General features: G+C 42.5%; 1 protein-coding gene across 3 annotated transcripts in view; it reads right to left on the bottom strand.

The window, feature by feature from the left end:
* The window catches only part of LOC120565755 (capping protein, Arp2/3 and myosin-I linker protein 3-like), a 43,155-nt gene that overhangs the window by 7,367 nt on the left and 8,360 nt on the right, over positions 1-27,428 (bottom strand). For all 3 annotated transcript variants that reach the window (XM_039811760.1, XM_039811762.1, XM_039811761.1), the window contains exons 3-32: positions 27,036-27,086; positions 26,866-26,925; positions 24,690-24,811; positions 24,448-24,542; positions 24,079-24,149; positions 23,865-23,938; positions 23,538-23,613; positions 23,350-23,438; positions 22,427-22,521; positions 22,203-22,289; positions 21,020-21,129; positions 20,832-20,909; positions 20,635-20,711; positions 20,009-20,113; positions 19,838-19,907; positions 15,538-15,619; positions 14,913-15,009; positions 14,626-14,680; positions 13,439-13,611; positions 13,262-13,330; positions 12,714-12,807; positions 9,424-9,522; positions 9,214-9,333; positions 7,442-7,555; positions 7,190-7,365; positions 6,967-7,054; positions 4,626-4,745; positions 2,460-2,526; positions 1,964-2,151; positions 1,502-1,581 (exon numbers count right to left, since the gene is read on the bottom strand). In XM_039811760.1, the coding sequence (XP_039667694.1) occupies positions 1,502-1,581; positions 1,964-2,151; positions 2,460-2,526; positions 4,626-4,745; positions 6,967-7,054; positions 7,190-7,365; positions 7,442-7,555; positions 9,214-9,333; positions 9,424-9,522; positions 12,714-12,807; positions 13,262-13,330; positions 13,439-13,611; positions 14,626-14,680; positions 14,913-15,009; positions 15,538-15,619; positions 19,838-19,907; positions 20,009-20,113; positions 20,635-20,711; positions 20,832-20,909; positions 21,020-21,129; positions 22,203-22,289; positions 22,427-22,521; positions 23,350-23,438; positions 23,538-23,613; positions 23,865-23,938; positions 24,079-24,149; positions 24,448-24,542; positions 24,690-24,811; positions 26,866-26,925; positions 27,036-27,086 (2,882 nt within the window). The remainder of the gene's footprint in view (positions 1-1,501; positions 1,582-1,963; positions 2,152-2,459; positions 2,527-4,625; positions 4,746-6,966; positions 7,055-7,189; positions 7,366-7,441; positions 7,556-9,213; positions 9,334-9,423; positions 9,523-12,713; positions 12,808-13,261; positions 13,331-13,438; positions 13,612-14,625; positions 14,681-14,912; positions 15,010-15,537; positions 15,620-19,837; positions 19,908-20,008; positions 20,114-20,634; positions 20,712-20,831; positions 20,910-21,019; positions 21,130-22,202; positions 22,290-22,426; positions 22,522-23,349; positions 23,439-23,537; positions 23,614-23,864; positions 23,939-24,078; positions 24,150-24,447; positions 24,543-24,689; positions 24,812-26,865; positions 26,926-27,035; positions 27,087-27,428) is intronic.

Here is a 27,428-nt window from a genome sequence, read left to right as displayed (position 1 = left end):
AACACTACCTTCGTGAATTATGAGAAATAATAACTGAAACATAAGCCAGTTGAAATTAAGCCTCAGTAAAGAAACTGTCAGAACGCAGCAGAGGAGCTGTTGGATTGTGTGGATGAGATCACAAGTATGGTGTTCACTGAAATGTCATTTTACTTAAGATGTAATATGGAAATTGCAGAAATGTAACTGCAAATGTCTGCAAATAACACACTTCAAGGAATACATAATTACTTCAAATCTAAATTGAGCGTGATATAATGGATGGTATTCATTAAGTTAGTGAATGAGAGACAGTATAGACTTCTTCTATTAACACTTGTGTTGTCCTCCCGGGTGAAAACAACACTTTTTTCACATATTTCCGCCACATTTTTCGATCCTTTTTTAAACATTTTTGACGTTTTTTAGAAAAGTTTTTGGCGCTTTTTAAAACATTCTTAGTGCCTTGTTTGACGCTTTTTTCAGGGCTTTATTCTGCTGTTTTTTAGGCTTGCAATGCCTTTAGTTTGCTTTTGTCACTTTTATGTCATTTTAGTCAACATTCTTTGACGTTTTTAAAAACATTTGAATTGCGAAGAGCGCTGCGTTGAACCATCCATGTTATTTTTGGGCAATTTTGTTGAAAGAAACCCACATTTCTGACAGGAGGGTTAAACTTTAAACCAGTTCTGTTGATTGACATGCGACTGAATGCATCACCCAAGGTTATATCTTTATCTTTTGACAGTTACATTTCTATTAAAGCTTCACTTTTCACAGTCACTTGTTTTACTGCGATAGTGTAGTTTGTGTCTATCTTCTAAGCAGTTTCTGCTCACAGCTGCATTACCATGCAACAATAACTTAAAGGTCCCATATTGTAAAAAAGTGAGACCTCTTTTTTTATTATAAAGCAGGTCAAGGGGCTTTACAAATATTGTTAACACAGCCCATAATCAGAAACAGTACCTTTCTGAAACGAGCTGTGTAAATGGACTGTATTTTGTATTTTTTGAGATGTCACAACTATACCATTTATAGGTAGAAAGTGCTGCTACAGTGCCGTTACAGTCATTCCCCATCTGCAATGACAGTGCAGAGACGCCGAGAGCGCAGATGCAGAAGACCCGGAAACGGTGACCAATCAGAGCAGACTGGGCTTTTCGGAACAGAGGATGATTAAAGATATATTCAGACAGACGGTTTTTGGAACCTTAAAGCATGTGAACATGTTCTAGTAGAAACCAAAAATACAAGTAGGAACCTGGAAATTAGCACAGTATGCTCACTGTGATGGATTACACAGTATCTCAAGCAAGTTTGAAGACTCTGTAAATTGATTCAAAGCGTGGTAGAACAAATGAAAAATAATAAATAAATAACTGCTTAAAAAAAAAAAAGAGTAGGATCTCCATCTAAAAACTTAGGGCTTGCTTTGGGAAACACTAATAATTTAAAGTATATGTGATTTATAGTTAAAACATGTCAATCGAAGAAGAGATAATAGTAAATAAACTCTTACCTGTCGGGGAGCACTCTTTTAGTGTAGAAATCTGGGAGTCCATCATCAAGAGGGCTTATTCCTCCATTTTCACTGCAATGCTGTGCACGACACACACACACACACACACACACACACACACACACACACACACACACACACACACACAGAAACTCTTTTTTAGAGAGGTCAATTTACTTGCACTGGGTTTCATTTGTAAATGCTCTGTATGCAATAAAACAAATGGATTACACTGCTTCAGTGAGATGACATAATCCAATTGCAGCCATCCACTTTGTATGGATTACTTCTGACAAAGACAGGAGTCACTGCCAGCAGGCGTGAACATTTGGAAATGGGAGAATTATGCATAGATAGATAGATAGATAGATAGATAGATAGATATGATAGATAGATGTTTACTGGACCAATGTACAAAATTCACATTACTTTACATGTTACAATGTGTCAAACCCGCCTTACAGTCTCAGCAGGGATGTGCCCTCCTTTGTGCCTCCGCGGAGGCCTCGGCCGAACCCGCGTCACATGATGGAGAGGCAGACCCTGCGTAGGCAGCTCTGACAGGCCCTCCCAGGATGCCGAGCGGGACAGTGGCGAGGAATACGATGGCACGGACGGGGGTGGAGAGGAGCTGGAGTCGTCACACAGACCTGACGGCAGGTGAAGAGATTGTAAGAGGATGTGAGGGCAAGAAACGGAGAAGACACCGTAGAGGGGAGGAGAGGTGGGAATCAAAGGGAGCCGCCGTTTCCTCTTCAAAGTCGGCAAATTCAAAAAACAAGATGTACTGACTCAGACTTGGCTGAGGCCGGATTACAGTAAGACAGCCATTAACAGACTTGTCAGATGAGAGAGACAGGAAAGTGGGGGGAAGAGTCAACAGAAAAAGCATTAATGGAGCCCTGAAAGAGAAAGGACGGGGAGAGAGGAGGATAAGAGGAAATATAGCGCTACTCACTCAGCCTGGTGGAGACAGGTCGTATTCGTCTTGTTCTCGAGCTGCGCTTCTTAATGGCTATTGTGTCCTGGGAGAAAAAGAAAAGAAAAGAAAAAAACCATGCTGAGGGGATAGTATCAGGGTAAGCCATACAAGCAGCGGCGAGTAAACATAGTCAAGTAGGCCACTCAGTGCTTTTGTCAGTGTTTTGTCATTCAGAGTGCTGAATGACAAAACTGCCTGCTCTACCAGGTGAGCCAACCAGGCGCCCAGGATTCATCACTTTTAGGCCACTTTTAGATTACTTGATTTGTGACAGTTTAACACCAGTGAGGCTTAATTCACTTCAATTCAATTTTATTTATAGTATCAAATCATAACAAGAGTTAAGACACTTTACAGATAGAGTAGGTCTAGACCACACTATAATTTACAAAGACCCAACAATTCCAGTAATTGCCTTACAGTGTAGGAATCATAGGCCTTTTTGAAATTTAGACTTTCAATACGGTGCTCCAATCAAGCCAATCAGTGAAACGTTTCTAAAGGCCAACACACAATTGAATTGGCACTACATCATCAATCCAAGTATTGTTGAAACATCTCCAGTAGAGGAGTTAGGGCTTTTCAGATGTTGACCTTTAGTGCTTCTGTCAAGTAAGTCAGTGTAATGTTTGAAATGCCAGAACCCATAGGAACATCCATCATTCCATCTGTCCATCACTGAAGCCAGCTTCTGTGGTTAGAAGTGGGGCCCAACTTTATTTCTATAGTCAACAAGCAGAGGCAAGTGACCCTGTGTTAGATGACGTAATCAATGATTTATATAAGATTAAAGACAACAAAGGTCTAATATCACGATTATACAATACAATAAACTCCATAAACTGCTTGACTGTTCATGTCAGACAGAAATGGGAGATATAATGAGGAGGAACGGAATAATATATGAGAACGTCACACTGATACGGCCATAGGGTTTTGGCGAGAGTTGGAATAACATACGATATTTTGTGACTCCAAAGTCACAAAATGACAGTTTTTCTATGTTTTGGGCTTGTCCTCCTATTATACCTGGGCAAAATACTTTTAAGCCACTTTAAAAATGGGCTTTTTTGGGATGGGGGCTTAAAGAGACAGACACTAAAATGGAGCATTTCAAACAGAGGGTGAATAGTATATAGATATATTCAGACTAGTCTATATCCACAGCGTTCCACTTCCGGGATTAGTCCGGTGTCGCAGGAAATTCTGCCGGATGCATGTCTTTACACCGATGTCCATTTCCTTCCTCTTTCTTTGTGTTGGAATTTGGTTAGGACTATGGTTAACTGCTCTTCAGATCTCTGCAGGGTCAATCCAGACAGCTAGCTAGACTATCTGTCCAATCTGACTTTTCTGTTGCACGACTAAAACTACTTTTGAACGTACACACGTTCCACCAAAAGTTCCTGCCCGAGGCTATTTTGCAGCGGCTCCGTGCGGAGCTTAGCGCCGCCCATGAAAATTGTGATTGGTTTAAAGAAATGCCAATAAATCAGAACACAATTTTCTCCTATCCCGGAATGCTGTGGACTAGTCAGACCCTCCTCCGCAGCGCTTTGGAGGAAGGTCTGGCAAAGCGAGACTAATTCAGACAGACAGTATGAGAAAAATGTTTTTTGAACATTAAAGCACGTAAACATGTTATAGGAGAAACCCAAATGACAAGTATGAACCTGAAAATGAGCAAATATGGGACCTTTAACTTTGAAAATATTAATAAAAATAAAGTTGCATTTAAACTCTGTAACAACCATGACTTTTTAAGATTCAAATAAAGAGAATGATGTTAAAAAAGAAAAAATAACATACATACATACATACATACATACATACATACATACATACATACATACATACATACATACATACATACATACATACATACATACATACATACATACATACATACATAGATAGATAGATAGATAGATAGATAGATAGATAGATAGATAGATAGATAGATAGATAGATAGATAGATAGATAGTCCGGAAGGAACAATATTTGATGGTGACTAAGCTGAGTTTGATGGGTTAAAATCTCAATAATGTGAAAAAGTGACACGGTAGCACCTGAGATACAAGAGGAATAATGGAAAGATGGATACCAGCCCACAAAAACACAACATGTGTCTTGATACTCACTATGCTGGTGCTGAGCTCCTCGTCTGTGATGTCCAGAGAGTCTCTGTGTCTGTTGAACCTCCAGCCTGTCCCGTCTTTACACGTCCCCTCCCAGTGCTTCACATGAGACACCTGCCGAGTCTGAGACAGACACAGCTCTTCAGTCCCCTTTATGCCCACCAGTGGTGGAAGAAGTGATTCAGATCCTTTACTTTAAAGGTGCTGTAGGTAGGATTGCGAAGATCCAGGACTTAGCCAAAAAATTTGAACACCGACAACTTCTCAGTCCCTCCCCTAAAGCCCAAAACGGTCTCCTAAGCCCCTCACCCCACAAGGGAGAATGAATGCGTGTGCCTGAGCAGTGATTGACATGCAGTTAGACACCCCCCCCCCCCGGCCCTGATTGGTGCATCTGAACAGGGAGCTGTGGATTTTTGCAAATCACACTACAGGCTGTAGGTGGAGCCAGAGGAGCCGGATTTATTTTAATGACCTGCTTCATGTAGTTCTACTGGAACATAGGGTCAGTTTCAGCAAATATGACAGAACATTTTATAAGGCTTACTTACTGCACCTTTAAGTAAAACTTCTAATACCACACTGTAGAAAATACTCTGTTACAAGTAAAAGTCCTGCATTGGAAATATTACTTAAAGTATTAAAAGTAAAAGTACTCAATGCAGAAAAATCACATTTCAGAAACTGGAAACGATCCAAACAGTTCTGTCAATCAACTAAGTGTTTAATGGTCTGATTGTTTCAGCTGGACTTGTAGGCCGTTATATTGTTGGGCACTTGAATTTATAATAAAACATTGCATTTTATAAACTACATGCGTTTTGTGTGCAAAAAATTATTTGTAAAGTAACTAGTAACTAAAACTGTACAATATTTCCCTCTGAAATGTAGCGGAGTAGAAGTAGGAAGAGGCATGAAAAGAAAAGATGCAACTAAAGTACAAGTACCTCACATTTGTACTTAAGTACAGTACTTACTTAGTTACATTCCACCGCTGCCACCCACCCAATCACTTTGTCTTAGACACTTTTACAACAAGTGTATGGAGCACAAAGCTGTATTAACGCCTCCCTCATGAGTGATGTAGCCTATTTCATCTTTTTATTACTACGCGTTACTGCTTTGCATGGTTGAACGGTGCCAGAAGATGGCTCAGGTCTGTGCTGCTTGGCTGTGTTCTGATGCTTGCATGGCTTCTTAAACTGAATGGGGATACTGTTGATGTGTAACTGTGCTAATGTCTTGCTGCTTCCTGTAGCTCTGTGGGCTAGATTTACTAACACTAGCGCAGTTTGCGCTGCGTCCATTTATGCGAGTTCGGTAATAGCGCACGCTATGCTTCCACAGTTTGCGTAGTATTTATCAACCCTGACACCCATCAGGCAATCAGCGTCTTTCTCCGCCCACTATACCGTAAATTGCGCTGTAGCAAAGCGGTACTGGTGCTATGATATGGCTGAGTGCAGACTGAGATATTCCCACTGCTGATGCTAGGACTGTTTGAAATGATCCTGATGCCAATATTTGTAATGTAGCGAGGAGTTTAACAACTGGTGGAATGGGATGTGAACGCTGAGTGGGAGATTCAATTTCATCTTTGATTTCTTCCAGTAACTCTAATATTGCATGTCTGCTTGATCTGTAACGCTAAATTATGTTGTGTTCACTGACAAAGTGTGATTCTTCTGTTAAAAATATTTTCAGCCTCGCCTATGTCTTCGTCTTGCTCAAATTGCTGTTACCATTTCACCAGCGGCACAAAGGTCTACGAGGAAACTCGATTGCGGCTGGTTTAAAGAGGCGGAGAATTTCCCCCGCAGAATAGAGGCGCGCTCTTACTGACAGTCTTTGTAAATACCACGGAATATATAATTAGGGGTACTTTGCGCTTATCCTCCCACCTTTTTGGGTGGAACTCCCACTTTCCCCACGACCCTCCCACGAACGCATATTGAAAGCGCAACTTGTCTCTTCTCGCTCATGTGGCAGACAATCTGCGATTTTACCTAAGTGCGCCCTGTTTGTAAATAGCCCGCATCGGTTACGTCCGTCTTTGCGACCAATTAGCGCCTGGAAACAGGCGCAAACGGCTTGATAAATCTAGCCCTGTGTGTCTTACTGAGAAAGCTTGTTTGTTGCTCTAGCTGTCTGTGTGGTGTCTTGTTGACTTCTGTCTGTATAGTTTAACCTGTACTAATGTCTTGCTGTTTCCTGTTGCTCTGGTCTAACATCATCAGGCCAAAGGACTACAGTTGAAAATTATCCGGCCGACTAACACTGGCACATTTACAAATGTTAATTAATGTGTGTTGTCCTTTATAAAATAAAGAAAGAAAGAATTTACCAGGGTCTTATGGGTGGCGTAGAGCTCCTGCAGGATCTGGTCCACGATGGAGTTGGTGAGGTAGGAAACCACCGACAGCTTCACTTCTCTGCAGAAGATTGGGTTAGGGGAACGGGAGAGACAGACGGGAAGAGGTTTGGTAAAAGTGAGAGGAAATCAATAACCTGCTTATAAAATCCAAGCCTTTACTGCTGCTCTACCCTTTTCTAAACGTATCTCTTACTCCAAGGCTCGGTGGATGTCCTGCGCCGCTCTTTCCATCAGAGCGGTCCGAATGGCCGAGCGAGGGATGGACACGCGCTCGGAGACGGATGAGAGTGGAGGACTCAGCCTCTCCGCCGCAGAAGACGACAAAGGGCAGAGCTCGCGACAGAGAGACACCATAGAGTCCACGATCACCTGCAACGGATGCCAGCGATCAGTAACTTGGCCATCTGTGACGGGCCACGGCGTGAAAAGAGGCTGTTAGTTCTACCTGAAGCTCCTTGTCCGCGGCTTTGGCGAGTTCACCGGCCAGAGAGTCCAGTCTCTGTCGCACTGGCCCGTCCACAGACAGCACATGAGCCAGCTCGCACAGGGAGGGGTACAGCTTGAAAGAGAGGAAAAGAATCAGATTCGAATTTCTGTGTTTTTATTAGGGATGGTCCGAAAATTTTTTGCTTCCCGATACCGATTCCGATACCTGAGCTTGCGGCCGATACCGAGTACTGATCCGATGCCAGTATGTTAAAAAAACTACATATGTCAGCTGTATACTACTATCCCTGTATGGGTGTGATATGATTGCTATCTTTGTTGTACAGCTTGGCTCAGGTTAAACTTTTCGTGAAACATGAACAAACACAAACACCACAGAACTTCCTTTTATTACTCAGTTTGAGAGTATGTCATAACGGGGAAAAAAACACATAATTAAACTACTTTAAAGTAGATTTTCTTTGAGGCTAAATTACGTGGTATCAGATTGTTGCATAAACTCCAGTACTTACCGATACCAGCATTTTAGGAGGTATCGGAGGCTTTTTACGATACAGGTATTGGTATCAGAACATCTATAGTTTTTATTTATTTTTTAAGATTATTTTTGGGGCTTTTATGGCCTTTAAAAGGTCCCATGGCATGAAAATTTCACTTCATGAGGTTTTTTAACATTAATATGAGTTCCCCCAGCCTGTCTATGGTCCCCCAGTGGCTAGAAATGGCGATAGGTGTAAACTGAGCCCTGGGTATCCTGCTCTGCCTTTGAGAAAATGAAAGCTCAGATGAGCCGTTTTGGAATCTGCTTGTTATGAGGTCATAAGGAGCAAGGTTACCTCCCCTTTCTCTGCTTTGCCCACCCAGAGAATTTGGCCCACCCATGAGAGAGAGAGAGAGACATCATGGCTTTCAAACGAGCAAAGTGGCAGTTGGTCAAGGCCACACCCCCACCCTCCACCTTGCCCCCCCCCCCCTCTCTCCTCCTCAATAGCTTCAGACACAGAAATGGCACATCCTAAGGAAAGCTCATTGTGGGACTGGCTCTAGTGGCTGTAATTCTGCACCAAGGCTGAATTTCAGGAAAGAGACTTCAGATACAGTATTAGGGGACCACTAAGGCCTATATAAAAGAGACTTCAGATACAGTATTAGGGGACCACTAAGGCCTATATAAAAGAGACTTCAGATACAGTATTAGGGGACCACTAAGGTCTATATAAAAGAGACTTCAGATACAGTATTAGGGGACCACTAAGGCCTATATAAAAGAGACTTCAGATACAGTATTAGGGGACCACTAAGGTCTATATAAAAGAGACTTCAGATACAGTATTAGGGGACCACTAAGGTCTATATAAAAGAGACTTCAGATACAGTATTAGGGGACCACTAAGGTCTATATAAAAGAGACTTCAAATACAGTATTAGGGGACCGCTAAGGTCTACATAAAAGAGACTTCAGATACAGTATTAGGGGACCACTAAGGTCTATATAAAAGAGACTTCAGATACAGTATTAGAGGACCACTAAGGTCTATATAAAAGAGACTTCAGATACAGTATTAAGGGACCACTAAGGTCTATATAAAAGCATCCAAAGAGCACCATGTCATAGGACCTTTAATGGAAAGAGGAGAGAGAGGGGGTACAACATGCAGCAAAGGGCCATGGTTTTGACTCGAACATGCGGCCGCTGCAAAGGACTCTAGCGCACACTCTACCACTCTACCAGACTACAATTCTACGCTCACACATGTTCACGTCACTCACAGCACGGGAGTTCCTGGCCTCTTTTAACACTTGTTTAGCAGCTTGAATCTCCTCCATCTCTCCGACGCCTCGCAGCACACACACCTGCTGCTGGACGCGCACGCAGAGGCGCTCCATCACCTTGGAAACAGACAGGCGGGGGAGTGTTAAGAGCGTAATTGCACATAAAACACTCCTAAATATACGGCGAGGGAAGCGGATGAGTGCTACCTGCTCGGCAGTGCTGGTGACCAGTCCTTGGTGCAGCCGCAGAGCCTGCCTCTGAGAGAAGCGCTGTGTCTGGTTGTTCCTCACCAGAGAGCGCTGGATCTGTGCAGCAGAGAGGCAGAAGAGAGTTATAAACTGGACCATGAAAACACGAGGAGGACGGACAGGAAAGATGAGGCAGTGATGCAACAGGCAGATTGTTGAGGCAACAAAGTGCAATGAAGCGGGGTGAGAGGACGCAGGGCTGAGGCTGCTGTATCATTTTAGATTTCACATTTCTGGCCGCCGTTTGCTAAAAGCATCTTAAGGCTGAGATGATCATAGGATCCATCTTACAAACCCTCTTAACCCTCCTGCTGTCCTCAGGTCAAATTTGACCCGTTTACAAAAACTTTCTGTATCAGAACAATTCTTTTTTTTAAACGCTGAAAAAAGTAACCAAAAAAATTGTGAAAAAGTGACAAAAAAAACATCAAAAACATGGCTACTGACAAAAACTTGTTAAAAAAACTGAAAAAAAACATAATTTATAAAACGCCAAAAAAGTGACAAAATAATTGGAAAGAAAGTGCCAAAAAAAACTGGAATAAAAAGTGACAAAAAAACTATCAAAAACATTGCTACTGACAAAAACTTGTTAAAAAAACTAACAAAACAAATTGGAAAAAAGTGAGGAAAAAAACATCGGAGAAAGTGACAAAAAAAATTTGAATAAAATCGACAAAAACATCGAGAAAAGTGTAGAAAAAGAACAACAAAATGTTGAAATTTCAACCCAGAAAAACACAAAGTTGCATGGTGGATGGGAAGACAACACTCTTAGAAATGAACATATCAACAAGTAGGAGGCTCCGAGCAGCCTCTAGAAAATGCAAACTACATGTTTCTTTGATATTTTTAATGTTTTTGTTCATTTACCACTGATGTTCTTTGAGCTAAAATAAGTGATTTTCAAATTAGATATTAATTATTAAAATTAGACTATATATAAATTTATTTGCGGCGGCATCGATGTAAAGAATGGTTGCCTGAAGCCTAACCTCCTCTGGGAGAAATGCTACTTTCCTGATGTTTTTAGTTTGTTTTATTTTTCTTTTCCTTTTTTTTTTATATATGATGCACATGTTTCAGGTTAAATGTTTACACTAACTTCTGCCTCCAGCCACAGCTAAATTGATAAAAGTTGACTTTCTTTAACTTACTTTCACGCAGTAACATGAATCCTAAAGTGCAGCAAACTGAAAGCTCTGACTGTTTATTGCACATTAAGCGTCCTTTTCATACTGAACAATTGTAACAGCAATTGTAATAAACTATCCGGCTGCAACTTTACTGTTTCGGTTCACTCTCGCTGCTCTCAGTGTTGTTTTCGGGCGCAGCAGGTAGCTGTTTTCAGAAGAAAAGTTCTAAAAGCTATAAAGCCACTGCACACTAACAGCTCAGCAGCAAACAGCACACAGACACAGTTAGAGTCTAGCTGGTGAACACAGTGAAGCATTTACTGTAGCAGCTACAGAACCACATATTTCCCTCAGGGGTTGGTAGAGACCAAAAACAGAGCTAAAAGAGAGTGAATATGGGACATGGTGTCATTTGATACATTGGTATAATAAAAAAAAATGATTATGCAGTAGCTGCTTAAAGTGCTGCTTTGGGAAAATGAAGAGCCCTGTAGAAAACATTTGAAGAAACAACCTGATCTCACAGAATTCCGTGAAATGAACATGGCCTCTTAACTCAAAATCTGTGGCAGTTTCACAGAATCGCAAAAAATTCCGTGATGGGCCCACGGAAGAATTCCGTGAAATGAACACGGCCCCTTAAGTTAAGGAAAAGGTCGTGGGTGGGCTTATGTTTCCATGACACGCGGGACAACAACGGGACGGGACGGTTGGGTTTAGGAAAACAATAACGGGACGCGGGACAACAACAGAAAGGTTGGGTTTAGGAAAACAATAACGGGACAACAACAGAACGGTTGGGTTTAGGAAAACAATAACGGGACGCGTGACAACAACAGGACAGTTGGGTTTAGTAAAAGAATAACGAGACGGTTGGGTTTAGGAAACGTGACATGCGGGACACGATCCCCGGTCTCCAGGGTGAAAGTCCTGTGTTGTTTGACCCATCCACCCCCTCAACCAACCTCCCTATGCAAATCTTCGGGCTTTCATAATACTCTCTACCGTAGCCTCTCTTAATGCTACGTCATCTTCTCATTGACTTTACATTGGCATTGTTTTCCATGGTGGCCACACAGAATTTTCACACATTCTGTGCCATAATGCGGTGTTAACAGTTCATGATCATTTCACGGAATTCTGTGAGACCAGGCTGGAAGAAAACACTCTTCCTGGGCCTCATTTCCCAGAAGAAGCTAAGAACTTGTTAGCCCATAGACTAACAATGGGACTAAAATATTCTTTCTTCATTTGGTGAATTGGACAATTCCACCATTATGTGTGGACTATATTAATTTCTTCAGCGGTAGGATATTTATGTAGCCTAGAAATCTAGACGCACCCTAGTGGCAGCAAATTTATTTTGCAGCCAGGGGGGTCTAGGCACTCTCCGTTGGCTTGCGAGCTGGAAAAAACAAATTTTGGTCAGGCCAATCACATCGTGTATAGTCGGTGGGCGGGGCTTATGGCTGCTGCTGCTGGGAACAGCGGTCTTCTGGAAGACTTGAGTTCAGCTTTTCTTTGAGAAAAGAACAAAGAACGGCACTGAAATCATTCTTAAAAAAGGAAGATGTGTTTGGAGTTTTTCCGAACAGATACGGCAAAAGTTTAATCTATCAACTAGCTCCGCTACCTTCTTCGTTGCTCTGCCTGGTTGTAGCGCTGTCCTATTACGTGCAGAGGGAATTTGAAAGACAACCGTTTATCCCGCCCCTCGGATTGAGCTCTGTCAATGGTGAGTTCCCAGACCCAACATCTGGATGTGGGTCTGGCTTGTCAGGCTAATATTTATGATAATCATCACACAAATTGGGCAATCAAGCCATAGACTAACCCAACACATACACAACTCATCCTCAGATTTGCTCTGTTCAAAAAAAAAAAAAAAATCTTTTTGGATACAGTTTCTCGGTCTGAAACCCTAAAACGTCTGCTCAATTCTGATCCAAAGCCTCTTGATGAATTATTAGCTCAAATGCAAGGTACAAGTTAAACATCATGCTAAAGATGTTGAAAACACGAAAAACGTCATCAAATCTGGCAGGTTGAGTCTGGAAGGTTTGTATTTACGACATTAACTGTGTCACTGTAACTGTATCTCCCGATGCCAACCTTGGTCAGTGCCTGCTCTGTCCTCTCAGGGGCGCTGCGGTACGCCTGGCTGATGTCACTCAGCGGTAGAGGCATGTACTGCAATGTGAAATTACTGGGAGAGAAAGAGAGGGAAGAGCAGAAGAGGAAGGAACAGAGGAAGGGTTGAGTTATTGAAGGAGACAGTAACGGGCGAAAGAGAAAAAGCGGGTTACAGATTCAAGGGTTAGTTAAGGTTAATATCCCCAATGGACAAAGCTCATCCCAAAATATCCCTCCCTATGCCATGCAACGAGTGAGTAATACTTTGATCTTTGCAACCATGTCATCCTTAGCCTAAAGATAAGTCTGGACCATTTATGATAGCAAAGTGGAAAGCAACAATTAGCTCAGCTCATGTTGCAAATTTTAACATGTTTAAAAGCTCTTAAAAATAGAAGGTAAATCTATCACGCTTGCTGAAAGTCATCAGTTCTTGCAGCAGATATATAATATATCCTCTTATTTGTGGACAGAATTCTAGCGAGCACATAAAATAATACATGTCGATGATGTCTTAACACGCTTACTGTTCAAGTGCTCGGGCCACATCTAGAAATCCTGCCGCGGAGGTGTTGTTGCGATCCCATGTCACGCTCCTGCAGGGCAAAGTGGTGCGTTGCACTCAGTACAAACCTCCATGTGGAGCACATTTGATACGGCAAAAACAAAGAAGTATCCTCTCTCCACATTTCCTTTTCCTTCACCTGAGCGTGGTGTTGATCTGCAGGGCTTTGCTCAGCATCTTGGCTCCGATGTCGTCCATGTTGTTCCCGCTCAGGTCCACTTTTCTCAGGCAGGTGTTGCTGCCCAGGGCGTTGACCAGCACGGTGCCCCGAGAGCGCAGGCGCGAGTCGGCCAGGGACAGAGACTGCAGGGCCTGGAGAGGCAGACGGGCAACGATGGATGGAGAGGCATGTGTGTTAAAGTGTGCGTGCGTGTGTGTTTTGGGGGGATATTTAGGAATAAATCAAGTCGAGAAAACATTGAGCGCTGGAAAGAGAGGAGAGGATGGGGAGCCGTGGGGATAAAGTGCAGTGGTGAAATTTACTGTGCAGCGATGTGACTGCTCGCCAACATGACTTTACATGCTGTATGAATGAATTATTTACAATATGTGTGTGTAGCGATATAGACACTGCGCCCGCAAGGGTAACAGACACAGTAATAATGAATGATACAATGACACGTCTGTCCAGGAATCCAACCTTAAATCAAACAATTTTATTATCTTTATTTTTTCTCTCTAGTGAAACTAGAATATGTCAGTTTTTCTGTGTCTTTGCCGACGATCCATTATTTTTTTAGGAGGATTTCGGATAGGCAAAAATAAGCCTTTCGCTTTAGCCTTTTCCTTTTTCGGTTGTTAACTGTGTGAGTCATACTGTGTGAAATGGACCGTTGTAAATAAGTGTTGAAATTAATCAAATAATTGATGCATCGAATCGTGGACATGGACGATGCATCGATAATCGGCTAGGCCATAATCCATTATTTCTGTTTACAATTTAATGTCGGCCTAACAATCTTTCGGTTTACATATTCTGGTATGTTTTGCACATTCAGGAAGTGCCATGTGCTCAGTGCTGTAGTTTTATGTATTCAATTTATTTAGTATTAGATCACTGCAGAATGTTTTGTTTTTGAAGCTTGAAAAGCTATGAATTAAATATCCTACATGGCTTTAATAGTAAAAATGTATTTGACGCATCGTGATGCATCGAGATATCGAATCAAATTGAATCGCTGACGTGATAATCGTAATCGAATCGGGAGATCAGTGAAGATTCACACCTCTAGTTGTAAACATGTATTAGATATTCACACAAATTGTCATGCTATTTATTCATAGTCATTCATTCATCATGAAGCAAAACATTTAGTTATCACTCACGCATTCCTCCTCCTGTATGAGATGAACCAGCTTCTGCAGGACCTCATCCAGAACCCTGCAGACAAACACAGAGACGAGGCTGAGTGAGCGGGCGCGAGTCATTTCCTGATCCCGGCAGGGAGCTGTGTGCCTGAGGAGCAGCAGCCGCTTATGAAAACGGAAGTTGAATCATAAACACGTATATTCGAGCCGGCATGTGCAGCAGCACACATGCCCCCTTGTGTTCACGTACACACACATGCACACACATAGATCGAGGGAAGCGGGACACGGAGCACTGGCAGCACCTGCTTTTGATGTTGAAGTTCTTGCCCAGATGAAGGTGTTTGAGGGAGGGGTGTCTGGAGAGGGCCGGCAGTACAGTGAGCAGGTCTACATCCAGACCTGTCAACACACACACACACACACACACACACACACACACACACACACACACACACACACACACACACACACACACACACACACACACACACACACACACACACACACACACACAATCGATTTTCATTTGAATGATTTTTTTCATTGACTGTAGAGTCTGTAGAGCTGCACTTTATTGTGTGTTCATGTTAAATAAAAAAGTACATTGATGTAATTTCTTGGGGGTGAATTCTTAATGTAATCATTGATACTTTTAGTAATGCTGCAGGTTAGAGGGAACATTTGTACAATTGGGGAATCTCTTTTTATATCCAAGCAAAATTGGTTTTGCAAACTGAAACGTCCCAAATCGACACTGAATCGGAAATGTAATCAAATTGGGACCTTGTGAATCGCAGTCGAATCGATTCAGGAAATCAGTGCCGATACCCAGGCCTATTTGGTTCATTAACAGCCCACTCGAACCTCTCCTGCCCGAGGACAGAGAGTCAATGTAACAGAGTGATGTGTTGCAGCGTGCCACCGTACCGTTGTCTGATATATCCAGAGTGCCGATAGCGGAGACTCTGGGGAAGAGTTCCTGGAATACAGCAGCTCCTGCAGACCTTAGCTGCAGACAGAGAGAGAGACAAGGGAAAACCAACGTATGCACAGGCATGAATCCCTTGTCATTTTAGGTTTAGTCTATGGGGAATTGTTCTATTTCTTCCACAGAGAGGCAGATTTATGAATGCTTTTTTTATGTCTCTGCAAGCAGTCTGAAAGGTTTATTGTTGAACGCTGAGCTCTGCCTTGCTTGGGATCTGCAGCAGCTCTACTTAGTGGTAGGAGAAACGTCTAGGCTACTTGTCACTTGGTTTTCACTTAAACACGTGAATATATAAATATCCTAATAACCTGGGAGAGCTGTTTCCATCATCAAAGCTGTGGGGGCACATTAACAGGAACCGATTGGAAGTTTGATATAATTGACTCGACCCAATTAGTGGTAAAAAAGCAACTTCATAAAGATGCAAACTATTGTCATTTCTCAATAACTAACTAAGTATTTACTCAAATACAATTTTGAGCTACTTGTGCTCTATGGGGAAATTTGATTTTATGCAACACTTCCTGTGCTTCAAAACATATGAGTATTTTTACTCCACGACAGTAAAATGACAGTAAAAAGTATGTTTATTTGAAGACTTCAGTTTCTAGTTAGTTTACAGATGAATATTTACACCCTGCTATGCTCTGCTGTGCCCTGCTACGTCCTGTAACGCCCCGCGGTGCCCTGCTATGCCATGAACTACTACAACTACTATTTCTAGTCACTGTTCCATTATCTTTATTGTGACTATTATTACCACTGTTCATCACACCCCCAACCGGCACCGCCAGACACCGCCTACCAAGAGCCTGGGTCTGTCCCAGGTTTCTCCCTAAAAGGAAGTTTTCCTCGCCACTGTTGCACTTAATGCTTGCTCTTGGGTGAATTACTGCAATTGTTGGGTCTTTGTAAATTATAGAGTGCGGTCTAGACCTACTCTATCTGTAAAGTGTCTTGAGATAACTCTTATTATGATTTGATACTATAAATAAAATTGAATTGAATTGAATATTTAACATACAGTACACAACTTACTGAATATTAAACACAAGTGTATATAAAGTAATTGAAAGCTCCACCTCAATCAGCTGCAAGATTAAAATGCTGCTTACACATGAATGCATCATTAAAAAAAAAAAAATCCATTATTAGCTATGTAGCATAACACAGGGATGCATGGTCAGTACTTTAACTTGAAGTGAATTTAGCTGATCATTTCCGTGTACTATTGCATTTTCAATACAGAAGTTTACTTCAGTATTTTTGTATTGGAGTATTGCTGCTTTTACTTCCCCAACTGCCAGTGAGTTAAGCTAATATGGGATCAAATACAGTCTATAAATACATTTCAAAGCATATGGAATCACACTTTGTAAAGCTGTGAAAAATAAATGCAAATACTGAATGCTGTAGATTGAATTAAACAAATTGTACAAATTATAGCGAGTGAGTTTTGGCCTTCAGCTGTAAAAGCAGGGCCAATAGTTGTACTTGTGACTTGAACGTGTCGGTTTATGTGTGACTGTAGTGTCACTCACAGCGTGGGAACTTTGTGTTTCAGTTTTCTGCTCTGAGTCGGTACTCAGATTTTCACGAAAGCTGCAGTCTTTGTGTAACCTGTTTCATTCAGACATTTTAATCATTTCTTTCTACGACTACAAATCTTTTCTACACGTTCACAAACCTGAATTGCTCAAGCATTAGTTTCCACGGGTTTACCACGGGTGACATGCCACCGGCTTTGAAATGATATCTGCACATCATTCCACAAGATCACAATCTTATTGACCCTTATTTAACCCTCCGAGGTCTAAGGCCGGCTTCACACTGGCTGCGTGGCGTGAGCGGGGCGTTTCTGTTGCGTGTCAGCTGCGTGGCGGCTGCGTGGCGTTTTCTATGTCTTTACACACCAGAAACATGTCTGACGCGACGCTGCTGCTGCTAGCCTCGTCTGTACACATGGTTTCTCATAAACATAAATATATACTGATTTGATTAGAGCAAAGACAATATCGGCAGTATTGATGGCAAAATAGGCTACAGAATATTTCCTTCTGTATTGACAGGTGCAATATTTAATCAATAATAATAATTTTCTTTTTTTTAAATTACATTTATATCTGCATTTATGTCAAAACCTAGAGACTTTCAAACATCAAAATGTCATTTATTAATATGTATTGGTGTCAAAACGACATATAAACATCTTTTCGTATTCTATTTTGAATGGAAACGCTTCCAACACGCTTGCGTGAAGAATAGGCCTCGGTTCTATTTCTAGCAGGAACGTGTTTTCGGCACGGCTCGAGCCTCGCCTGAGACGTGCGTGTCACGCAGGCAGTGTGCAAGATCTAACCTGTTAACATGGGAGCCAAAATAAAAACGGACACGCCACGCATCTGCCGCGCTCACGCCACGCAGGCAGTGTGAAGCCAGCCTAAGGGCATTTTCAAATATCTTCTAAAATTGACCTTTTTAAGGGTATTTGCATATAATTGATCCCTATGTGTTTAATGTCAAAATGTTTAGAACAAACTCAGCTTTCCGGTGAGCGACGCCCAAATTTATTCTAGAGCAAAGTTTAAAGAGATAAATTGGCGCTAAAGCTGAAACGTTGATGTTCACTTTTTGGAATTCCTAAAATCTCTTTTTGAAAACAAACCTTAACTTATGATGTGTTGTATGAATTGTTTCTGTGCTTGAAATGAGATTACCAAAGTCTTAGGTTATATGTGATTAAAATAGTAAATAAATGTCTCAAATGAAATTTTGGAATATCACTTAAAGTTTTGTCAAACATCGTTTGGATGCACCAGTGCGTCTTTCATCCTCAGAGGGGTAAGCCTGTGATCGGGGTTGCCAGGTCTGTATGACAAAACCAGCCCAATTGCCAATCACAACCAGCCCAACGGCCAATACAACCAAACCCAGACCACAATTCAAAATATTCCCCTCCCAAAACATTTTATACTAACCCTTTCACTGCTTTTAAAGTCCAACAGCATTACTATAATTGCCAAATGTATTTTAATAACACCATAAATGTGTAGTGTAAATAGTGTACCAGCATTAAAAGCAATTTTCCCTTAAAGGAACAAGCCGACTTATTGTGACCGTATAAATACTGGGAACTATTCTCAGAAGGCAGAAAGTAGCAGTGCTTCGCCTTCTGAGAATATAGTTCCCAGTATGTATACGGTTAGAATATGGCTGTGTGTCATGTGACCTTGTTATTTGTACACGCTGTGACTATACAAATCACAACATGTAAATAGGAAAATGTTGGCGTTATTTTGTCACTTATTGGGAGCAGTAGGCTAGATGGAGCCGGTTACCTCCAGGATCTGTGCTAAGCTAAGCTAGATGGAGCCGGTTACCTCCAGGATCTGTGCTAAGCTAGGCTAGATGGAGCCGGTTACCTCCAGGATCTGTGCTAAGCTAGGCTAGTGGTGGGTGCGTCAGACAGAGTTACGACATGCACGGAGATGAGAAGGGTATGTATGGACTTATCTAACTCTGGGGGATACGGGGAATGACATAAAGTCCCAATAAGTCGGCGTGTTCCTTTAAAGTTATTTCACCTAGGTCCTAAATCTGCCTTGTGTAATTGGATACAGTATATTATCATAAATAAATAAATCTCTGTGAACACCAATTCACTGATACACAAACTAACCTGTTTTGATTTAAGATTTATTTATTTTGATTAGGACAATGCACATTAATCAACATTTCTGTAAATGCGCCAGTGTTAGTCGGCTACTTTTCAACTGTAGTCCTAGTTGCATGCATGTCTTTATGGTGGGAAGAAACCAGAGCACCTGGAAGGTGCCCACACAAGCACGGGGAGAACATGTGAACTCCACACAGACAGGCCTGGGACAACCTGGGTTCGACCCCAGAACCTTCTTGCTGTGAGGAAGAAGCACTAACAACTGAGCCACCGTGCTGCCTTGTTGTAAACTGTCCGTTTGCAGCCTTCGCTAGAGAGGCAGGTGCTGGGCTGCGAGGCACGTCGTGTCTGTGTGGGTCTGGTCTACCCACAAAAAAATTCATCTCTGCGGCAACATTTAAAAAAAAAAAGCCCAGTTTCATAGGGGGAAACTGTGGACCTGGCAACCCTGCTTGTGATTCAAGATACCTTTAAAGAAAATCCCCCACTCTGTGTGAGAAAACAACAACTGAACTATCCCCTTTAACTTGATTTCCACAGCAGACTTAGAGATGAACTCTTACCTCACAGCCACTGAGATCCAGATGTAGATCATTGATATGAGGATTGGAGGTTAACCCTGTTAGCAGAGCCCTGTGGAGACAGGACGCATACAAGTGAGTGACAAATCTATGCGCTTCACTGTAGAGGAGTTTGGATGAAAGGGAGCAGATCTGGATAGAGAGTAAGAGTACCTCAGAACATCGGGGGGCAGCTTCATAGAGGCCAGGCTGACATAAGTGAGGCTGAAGGCCGAGCTGAAGAACTGACGGAACAGCGGCAGCGTGTCCTTCACTTTCCTATTGGATCGGGGGGGGGGAGGTTAAAGATGAAAGAGAGGAGATGATAGAGAGTGGGATGGGATCGGATGAGACTGGTCACACAGAAGAGATGAAGTCACACTGTTGACATGCTGGGCAAATATGAGTGCAGTAATGAGCGCAGAGTACTGACACAATGAGAAACAGAGTGAATATTGCTTTGTTGTAAGAGGAGGGGAGCGAGTGGGGTCAACTGAGAGATAGCTTCTGCTTAAATATTCATGAGTCTTATCTACGCAGACTGCGCCGGGAGGTCTGGTTTTAAACGGCGGTAGACACACCCACAGAGAGGAAGCACAATGGGCCAGTGGTTCACACCAAACTCATTTCACATTAAGCAAGAGATGAAGATAATGACAAAAAAAAAAGAAAGAACGTGGGAGAACGGATGACAAGAGAGGAGAGATTAGGCTTTTTAAGGTGAAATATGGATGATTTAATCACAGATTTATATTTGCAGCCGCCTTTATGGTTTAGGGGATCTTAAAGATATGACTAACCTGTGCGAGAGAGAATTTTTGGAAAGATTCAGAAAGGAAAGATCAGCGCAACACCCCCTCAGAAGAGCCCCAAATAGCTGCATGAGACACAGGGTGGAAACAGTTAATCTGGGCTGAGCATTGTGCAGAGAGAGAGAGAAATGCATTCCTTTTCAACGTTGCACGTAAACATTTGTCTCCAGACATTAAATACTCACTGAGTCCACAGAGCAGTCTGTGCCCGACAGATCCAAATGGACCAGGCAGTTGGGCTGAGACAAGAAGAGATACAAATTCTGGAAATAGAAAGAGGGAGATATTAAGCTGGAAAAGTGGCGTATAAATGGAGCAGTGTGTGTGTGTGAGTGTGTGTGTTTTTGTTTCCAGATGGGTTGTGCTTTCTGACCGAGGCATCCTCCCCTGAGAGGACCCCGGGGTTCTTGCTCAGGTCCAGGTGCAGGAGAGAGTTGGAGTACTCATCGCTGGAGCACAGAGCCTGAGAGAGAGACACCACTCCTGAGAGAGAGAGAGAGAGAGAGAGAGAGAGAGAGAGAGAGAGAGAGAGAGAGAGAGATGGATAAAAGGAAAAAAGAGAGAGACAGAAAGTGGAGAGAGGGGAAAGTTGTACAATATTAAAAGACAGAGAACACTCTCCAAACATTTTGTGTCCTTGCATTATTCATACACATCTGCAGCAGCAGGTATCAGTGGATGTAATGGGAAGCAGTGCATCGTATCTGCCTGCTTCCATGTAATATTTAAATTCTCCACTGGGTACACGGTAAGATGAGACAGTAGCAGGAGGCATGCTGCCTGCAGGACAGCACAAAGTCAATATGGAGCTGTAGCAAGGGGCACAACATGAAACAAAGCTCTTCAGGAGGGAGAAACTAACATCTGGGGCTTCGGAGGCTTTACTCTCCCTAAATCATCATCTCACCTGAGCTCGGGCCTCAGAGCCCCGTCTAACCCCTCCCCCTTCCGACCCACTAACAGACGTGCGTCATCGCTGAAAAGCTATGTCAATGTTTACTCTAGTTTGTCCTCTCTGTATTTGCAGACTTTTTATAGCTGCCGCTTTTCCAGCTTCAGTCTCTCTTTTCTCTGCCTTTTCAGCAGGGCGCAAGCAACCGCGGCGGTGGCAGCTTTTGCTGAGTTTTCTCCTCCTCCTAACTCCGGCGGCGACAACGCACATTGAGCTTAGGCCCGTAGACGGGAGGGGTAGAGTACGCGCAGCAGGGCAAGGAGGCATTTCATTGGTTCTTTCCAAGCGGACTGCGAGGCTGTGACTGGTGGGCGTTTTTACAGGATGACAGCAGCTACAGATGACAGATCGGTTTCGCTCCTTTTTCAGAGCCCATAAGTTATTTATTGCTGTCGGAGTGTAAAGACCATTTCAAACGATATATATAAAAAAGTGTTTATTGGAAAGAGTGACCAATGCTGCCTTTAACTGTTGAGGACCTAGTCTAACCCAATTCCACCTGATCGTTGTGAGTTCGTTGTTGAATTGTGGCCACATTTTCTCGACATTACCGAACCATGGATAGGGACAGCAAGGCAGGAAATAAAGAGGGAAGGGCCCAAACCTTTGGAGGTGAGCGAGGTCTTGGAGAGGTTGAGGAGACGAAGTCCCTTGCTGAGGCGACACACCTGCTGAATTAGGTTGGACACACCTGCAGTGTTCACCACAAGAGGTATGAAAAGTTAAGTTACAGAAAGAGACTATTTAGATCACAGAAGTGGATTTAAAACAAATGAATATAGTTTACGTAATAAGACAACCAAAGAGAAGGTGGATGTTTCTTTGTACCTTGGTTGTCCAGTGAGTTGTGGGCCAAGTTGAGCGAGTGGATGACAGAAGCAGGGTTCTCTGAAAGAGCAGCCGACATCTTCTGTGGAAAGTCTCTGTAAAGAGGGTCCATAGTTAAGTACAGACAACAGATGTTGTAAATACACACACAAGCATTTAAAGGGGCACTGAAGCCATTAAGCATTGCACTTTCATTAAGACTCACAAGGGATAGATTTAAAAAAAGTTAACGGTACTGTTAAGTGTACTATAAGACCCACTGTGTTTTAATGTGCTGGGTAATGTCATTTTTCCCGCCGTGCGCTACATTAAAATCAATGCGACACACCTTACAAAAAGCGTGAGGGTTGTCGATATGACTAGGGTAAGATGCATGCAAATTGTTGCCCCCAACACTGCTGAAATTTACAGCTATATTTCAATTTCTTTGCGGGAACACCGCCTTCACCTGCCATTTTTATCGGCTCGCTTTCGGGTCTGAACTTTCCGCAACTGCACAACTGGGTTCTAGGTTGCCAGGTTGAGGTGAAAAACGGGTTGAAAATTGTATATGGTGTGTGGATTGTTTGAATAGGATGCATTTCATACAAGATCTGGCAACTGATCAACATTAGACAAACATATTGGTTTGATTATTTATAAAGGAGTTTGGGCCATGCAAATTACGGGAGATACCCAGGAGAAATAACAAATCGGGCTAAAAAACGGGAGAAACCCGGGAAAAACTGGAGTGTTGGCAGGTATGGGTTAGGTGTGACATCAGACCCTCCTGACTGGTAAATGTCCTTCAAAGTCTCAAGCCCCAATGTGAGATTTTTCAGAGGACATCATACAGCTGCTTTCACAGGCGACGCGTGGGAGTTTATTTTTAGATTGAAGGGATGAAAAGTAAAAGAGAGGTGCTGGAGGCTATCCAAACTCACGATTTTAACCCAGCATTCTCCAGCGTGATCTCCTCCAGGCTGGAGGATTTGCTGACAGTGTGCAGGACCTGCTCGGTGACCTCTGACCCCTGAAGGAAAAAAAAAGGGAAACATTTCAACTAAACCTGTTGTTCTGCTTAAAGGCTCTTTTAATACCACAGCGGAAACCCAGCTACGTTCATACTTACTATCCGCAGGTCTTTGCAGTACAGTTTAGTGAACCAGGTGTTGTATGCCATCGATGCCACAATCACCGCCAAATCCCTGGAAAAGATAGAAGTGAGGTAAATGATGTCTTTTTATATTAGGTGTCATGTCTTAAATGATTCTTGTTTTTAGCTATTTATTGTCTATCTTTGTTTTATATATATATTAAACAAAGATGCACCTTCCGTTGTGGCACTCACAATTTCATTGTATGGGTCTCTGTGCAATGACAATAAAGGTTTTTCTTATCTTATATGAGGGACCATATTTTGGAGGAAACAGTGTTTTGAGCACTCCTCGTCCCTCACCTGCTCTCCAGGTGGCTGAAGTCCAGCAGGTTAAACTCTCGGCTGTCCTGGGAGTGATAGATGGTGTCCACATCCTAGGAGCAACATTACCCATGAGCGTGTTTGCTGCAGTACAGTATATGACGCCCCCACCTCCCGCGCATTTTGAGCACAGTGCTGCACGTAACACTCAAAAGCACTCACAGCGACACAGGCACAGTCCCACAGCTCTTACCCACTGCACTTCCTCCTTGCAGCTGATGCCATTATAGTCGCACAGAGCGGCGTATGTCTCCGAGAAGCCTCCTGAGAGAGGCAGGCGGGAGGAAAAAGAGAGAGAGAGAGAAAAATGAATCTGAGATGATGTGAACAGCTGCTTCCTTCAGAGAGAACAGGAGAGAAAGGGGAGCAAAATGCACACAGAAACATTTGTCCAAATTATCAATCTTTTATTTACGTGCACTTTTAAAAGAACATCTGGGAGAGCATTGTGAAGTGTGTGAGCCAACATCCTCTCGTCTCGAGGCTGCCAAGTGGTGTGCATGTGCCTCTATCTGTGTGTGTGTATGTGTGTGTGTGTCTTTGATAATAATGTCTCTTTTACCACAAGCCCTCTGGGTTTCCACTGACGTCTCTGAGCTGGGTGAATACTTCCTGCTCCCCTCAGAAAGGTCACTGTCTGAGTGACAGATGGAAGGGCTGCAAAGATAAAAGAAACAAAGATGTGGGAATAATTGATCTTTAGATAATTGTAAAAACTTTAAACTTTCTGTTTATCATCCACTGCACAGATACAGTATGCGATTTATTCCGATGTTCTTTCTTGTGAGAGAGAGAGACACTTACGCAAAAATGGAGTTGTTGAATATTCGAGACAGAGCCAAATTAATATGGCTCACCACATGATTGAGGTTTTCGCGTGACTCAAACCTCAGGGAGTAGCTGGACTTGTCAGTGTCGATAATAACCTGCACAGGAAATGGAAATTACTACGGTGGAGAGGGGGGTTGAATGTTATTTTTCACTTCATGAAAAAGCAATTACAACTTTTTTGATTTGGAACCACCCCTTGACTTAATCTTTTTTTTTTTTTACAAAACTCCCCTTCAAAATATAGTATTGAGTTTGTTTCACCATAGAGTACAAGAGTAAAAAGAGTTAAGACAATGTAATACAACTTAAACCTATGTATGTGAATGGAATACTAATTTTCACAATAGCCACTAATGCACACATTAAAAATCAGAATTAAAAGTATAGTTACCCTAAAATTATGATTATTCCAGCATCTCTCTATTTTACAATAAAGAGATAATAAACGATAATAAACAAAATAAAAGGCGCACCTTTATGACCTGTGGCGCACACTAAAGCCATCATTTCTGACTACTACTGGTCTTTTTTTTCTATAATTAATCCCGCAAGCAAAGGCTGAAATATAACATTGTTTTCAGGAAGAGTAAGAATTAAAAGACTATCCTATGCTCTTCCAAAACAAACAAACAGACTATCCTATAAATAAATTATTAAAAAAATACAACAATACAAAGTCCCTCTTTTCTGACCTCCCCTACCACCTTAATCATTTTCATACGGTCCCTAAGCAGTTTATCTTGTCGCCATCACCGTCAACAGAAGAGAACAAGTAAATAAGAGAGCAGTGGCTGTCACTGTTAGCTGCTTCGATAAATGTTTGAAATGCTTTTTGTCATTCCTTGAAGGCCAGGGTGATGTAATCACTGCATCATACAACAGTACAGACAAACAATTAGCTGTAACAGTGGAGCTGAGTGCAGACAGAGTTTGTGTGGGAATTTCTCCCATCTAGCGTTGAGATCATATATCGCAATCAACTCTCTCGCGCAGTTCAAAGTAGAGTTTAGATTCTCTGCCCGAGCCCGAACCGGACCGGAACCGCCCCGCCCCGACCCGAGCCACGGGTTGATCAAGCATTTGTGTTTTTTTTTTTAACCATTACTTTATTGGCCTAATTGGGTGGGGAGAAAGCTATGCCTCTCCAGCTTCTCCCGTAGTTCTGGGTGTAGCCTATGTCCTGCACTGACTTGAGTGTGAGGTAACCTGTGCTACATCGTGTCTCCCCCCCCCTCTGCAGCACTGTTGTCGGCCAGTGTGTCGGCACGCAGACCGTGGCGAAGGACAGTATTAATTAGGTGATCGAGACAAGAAAGTCTCCTATATGGTTCCAGGTTTGTATGTTTCTTCATTCGGATCCATTTGCCATCCATTCCATGAATAAACAAACAGCGCAGTTTACATGCTTCGTCCTTGTTGCATTACCGGTATTTTCTATATTTTCTAAACAGATTTCTGTAGTTCAAAGACGTTCTCAATTGTAGTTGAGAACGTCAGTTGTAACGACCCACGTATTAAAAAAGTTAATGTGTCGGGCCGGGCTCGGACACAACGTGCACGGGCTCGGGTAGGGTCAGGCTTGATTTTTTGGGCCCGATCTACGCTCTAGTTCAAAGTACGTATTACAGCTACAGTAGCCGCTCGGCGTCTCTTTGGATCCCCTTTTCCTTCATCAGATCTTTCCATCTTTGGAAGGCAGCTCCAATGTTCACTCTTTTTTGATGATGACACTGGTCTCCTGCTCTTTTCAATATTCTTTATCTTTTTTCTGGGCGAAGAAGAATACTGCTGTTCCTGAAATTTGGATTTTGAATATGTGTGGTCCTCCGTGTTTCCTTCTTCAAACTTGCCGGGGCGCTACGATACCCATTAGCAGCGTTAGCAGCAGCTGTAAGTTTATCATGTGACAGCAAAAACGTGAAAGGCGGAGCAGTATGTCCTGTATGTCCCTTACCAGCTAATGTATTTCAAGATGGCGCATGAGTATGGAGCGTCTACCCCACGTCATGCGAATGCAAATGTAAAATTTCAAGCCAATAGGAATACTTGGAATTGATGGTGGTGGGAAATATTCATGAAAAAGGACAAGTTTGTGAACGGGGAACACAGATTTTACTAAACACGTTACACACTGGGACTTTAAACTCACCTGGTGCTCAGGGTGGGAATTCAAAGCTCGAATCTCCAAGAAGTTGAACGTGGTTTCTACCTGTTGTTACAGAAACGGTCGACAAAGTCAAGATTTCAGCTGGCATTGTGAAAAAAGAAAAAAAGCTTCCTACTGTGCATTAACTGGAGACAGAGAGCGGTAACAGGTACCTTAGCGGGAATCTTTGGCGGCAGGAAATAGAGACGCCATGTTGCAAGGACCTAAAAACAAAAAAAGAGGCGGGGAGATAAAGCAAATTGAATCAAGGTTGCGGAAAGGTTCACTGCACACAGTCACACTCCCTGTGGGGAGAAAATAGTCCCAGGAGTTTCCATGGTAATGACGAGCGGGAAATGAAGAGTCCTTTGTGTATTTATGTATTGATCCAGCTAAAAGCTCTCTGTGTCACAGACACGGTGTCTAACATTAATAGATATACATACAGGCTGAGAGATGACGACATGTTGCAACGTTTTAATCACACTCTCACAAATAAGAGATGTAATTTCATTAGCATTGCATTACGTCTGCTGTAGGCAAACATGACAGTGGCTCATATATTA

This window comes from Perca fluviatilis, chromosome 9 (assembly GCF_010015445.1).
Source record: "Perca fluviatilis chromosome 9, GENO_Pfluv_1.0, whole genome shotgun sequence".
Lineage (NCBI taxonomy): Eukaryota > Metazoa > Chordata > Actinopteri > Perciformes > Percidae > Perca > Perca fluviatilis.
This window is presented reverse-complemented; position numbering and strand designations above follow the sequence as displayed.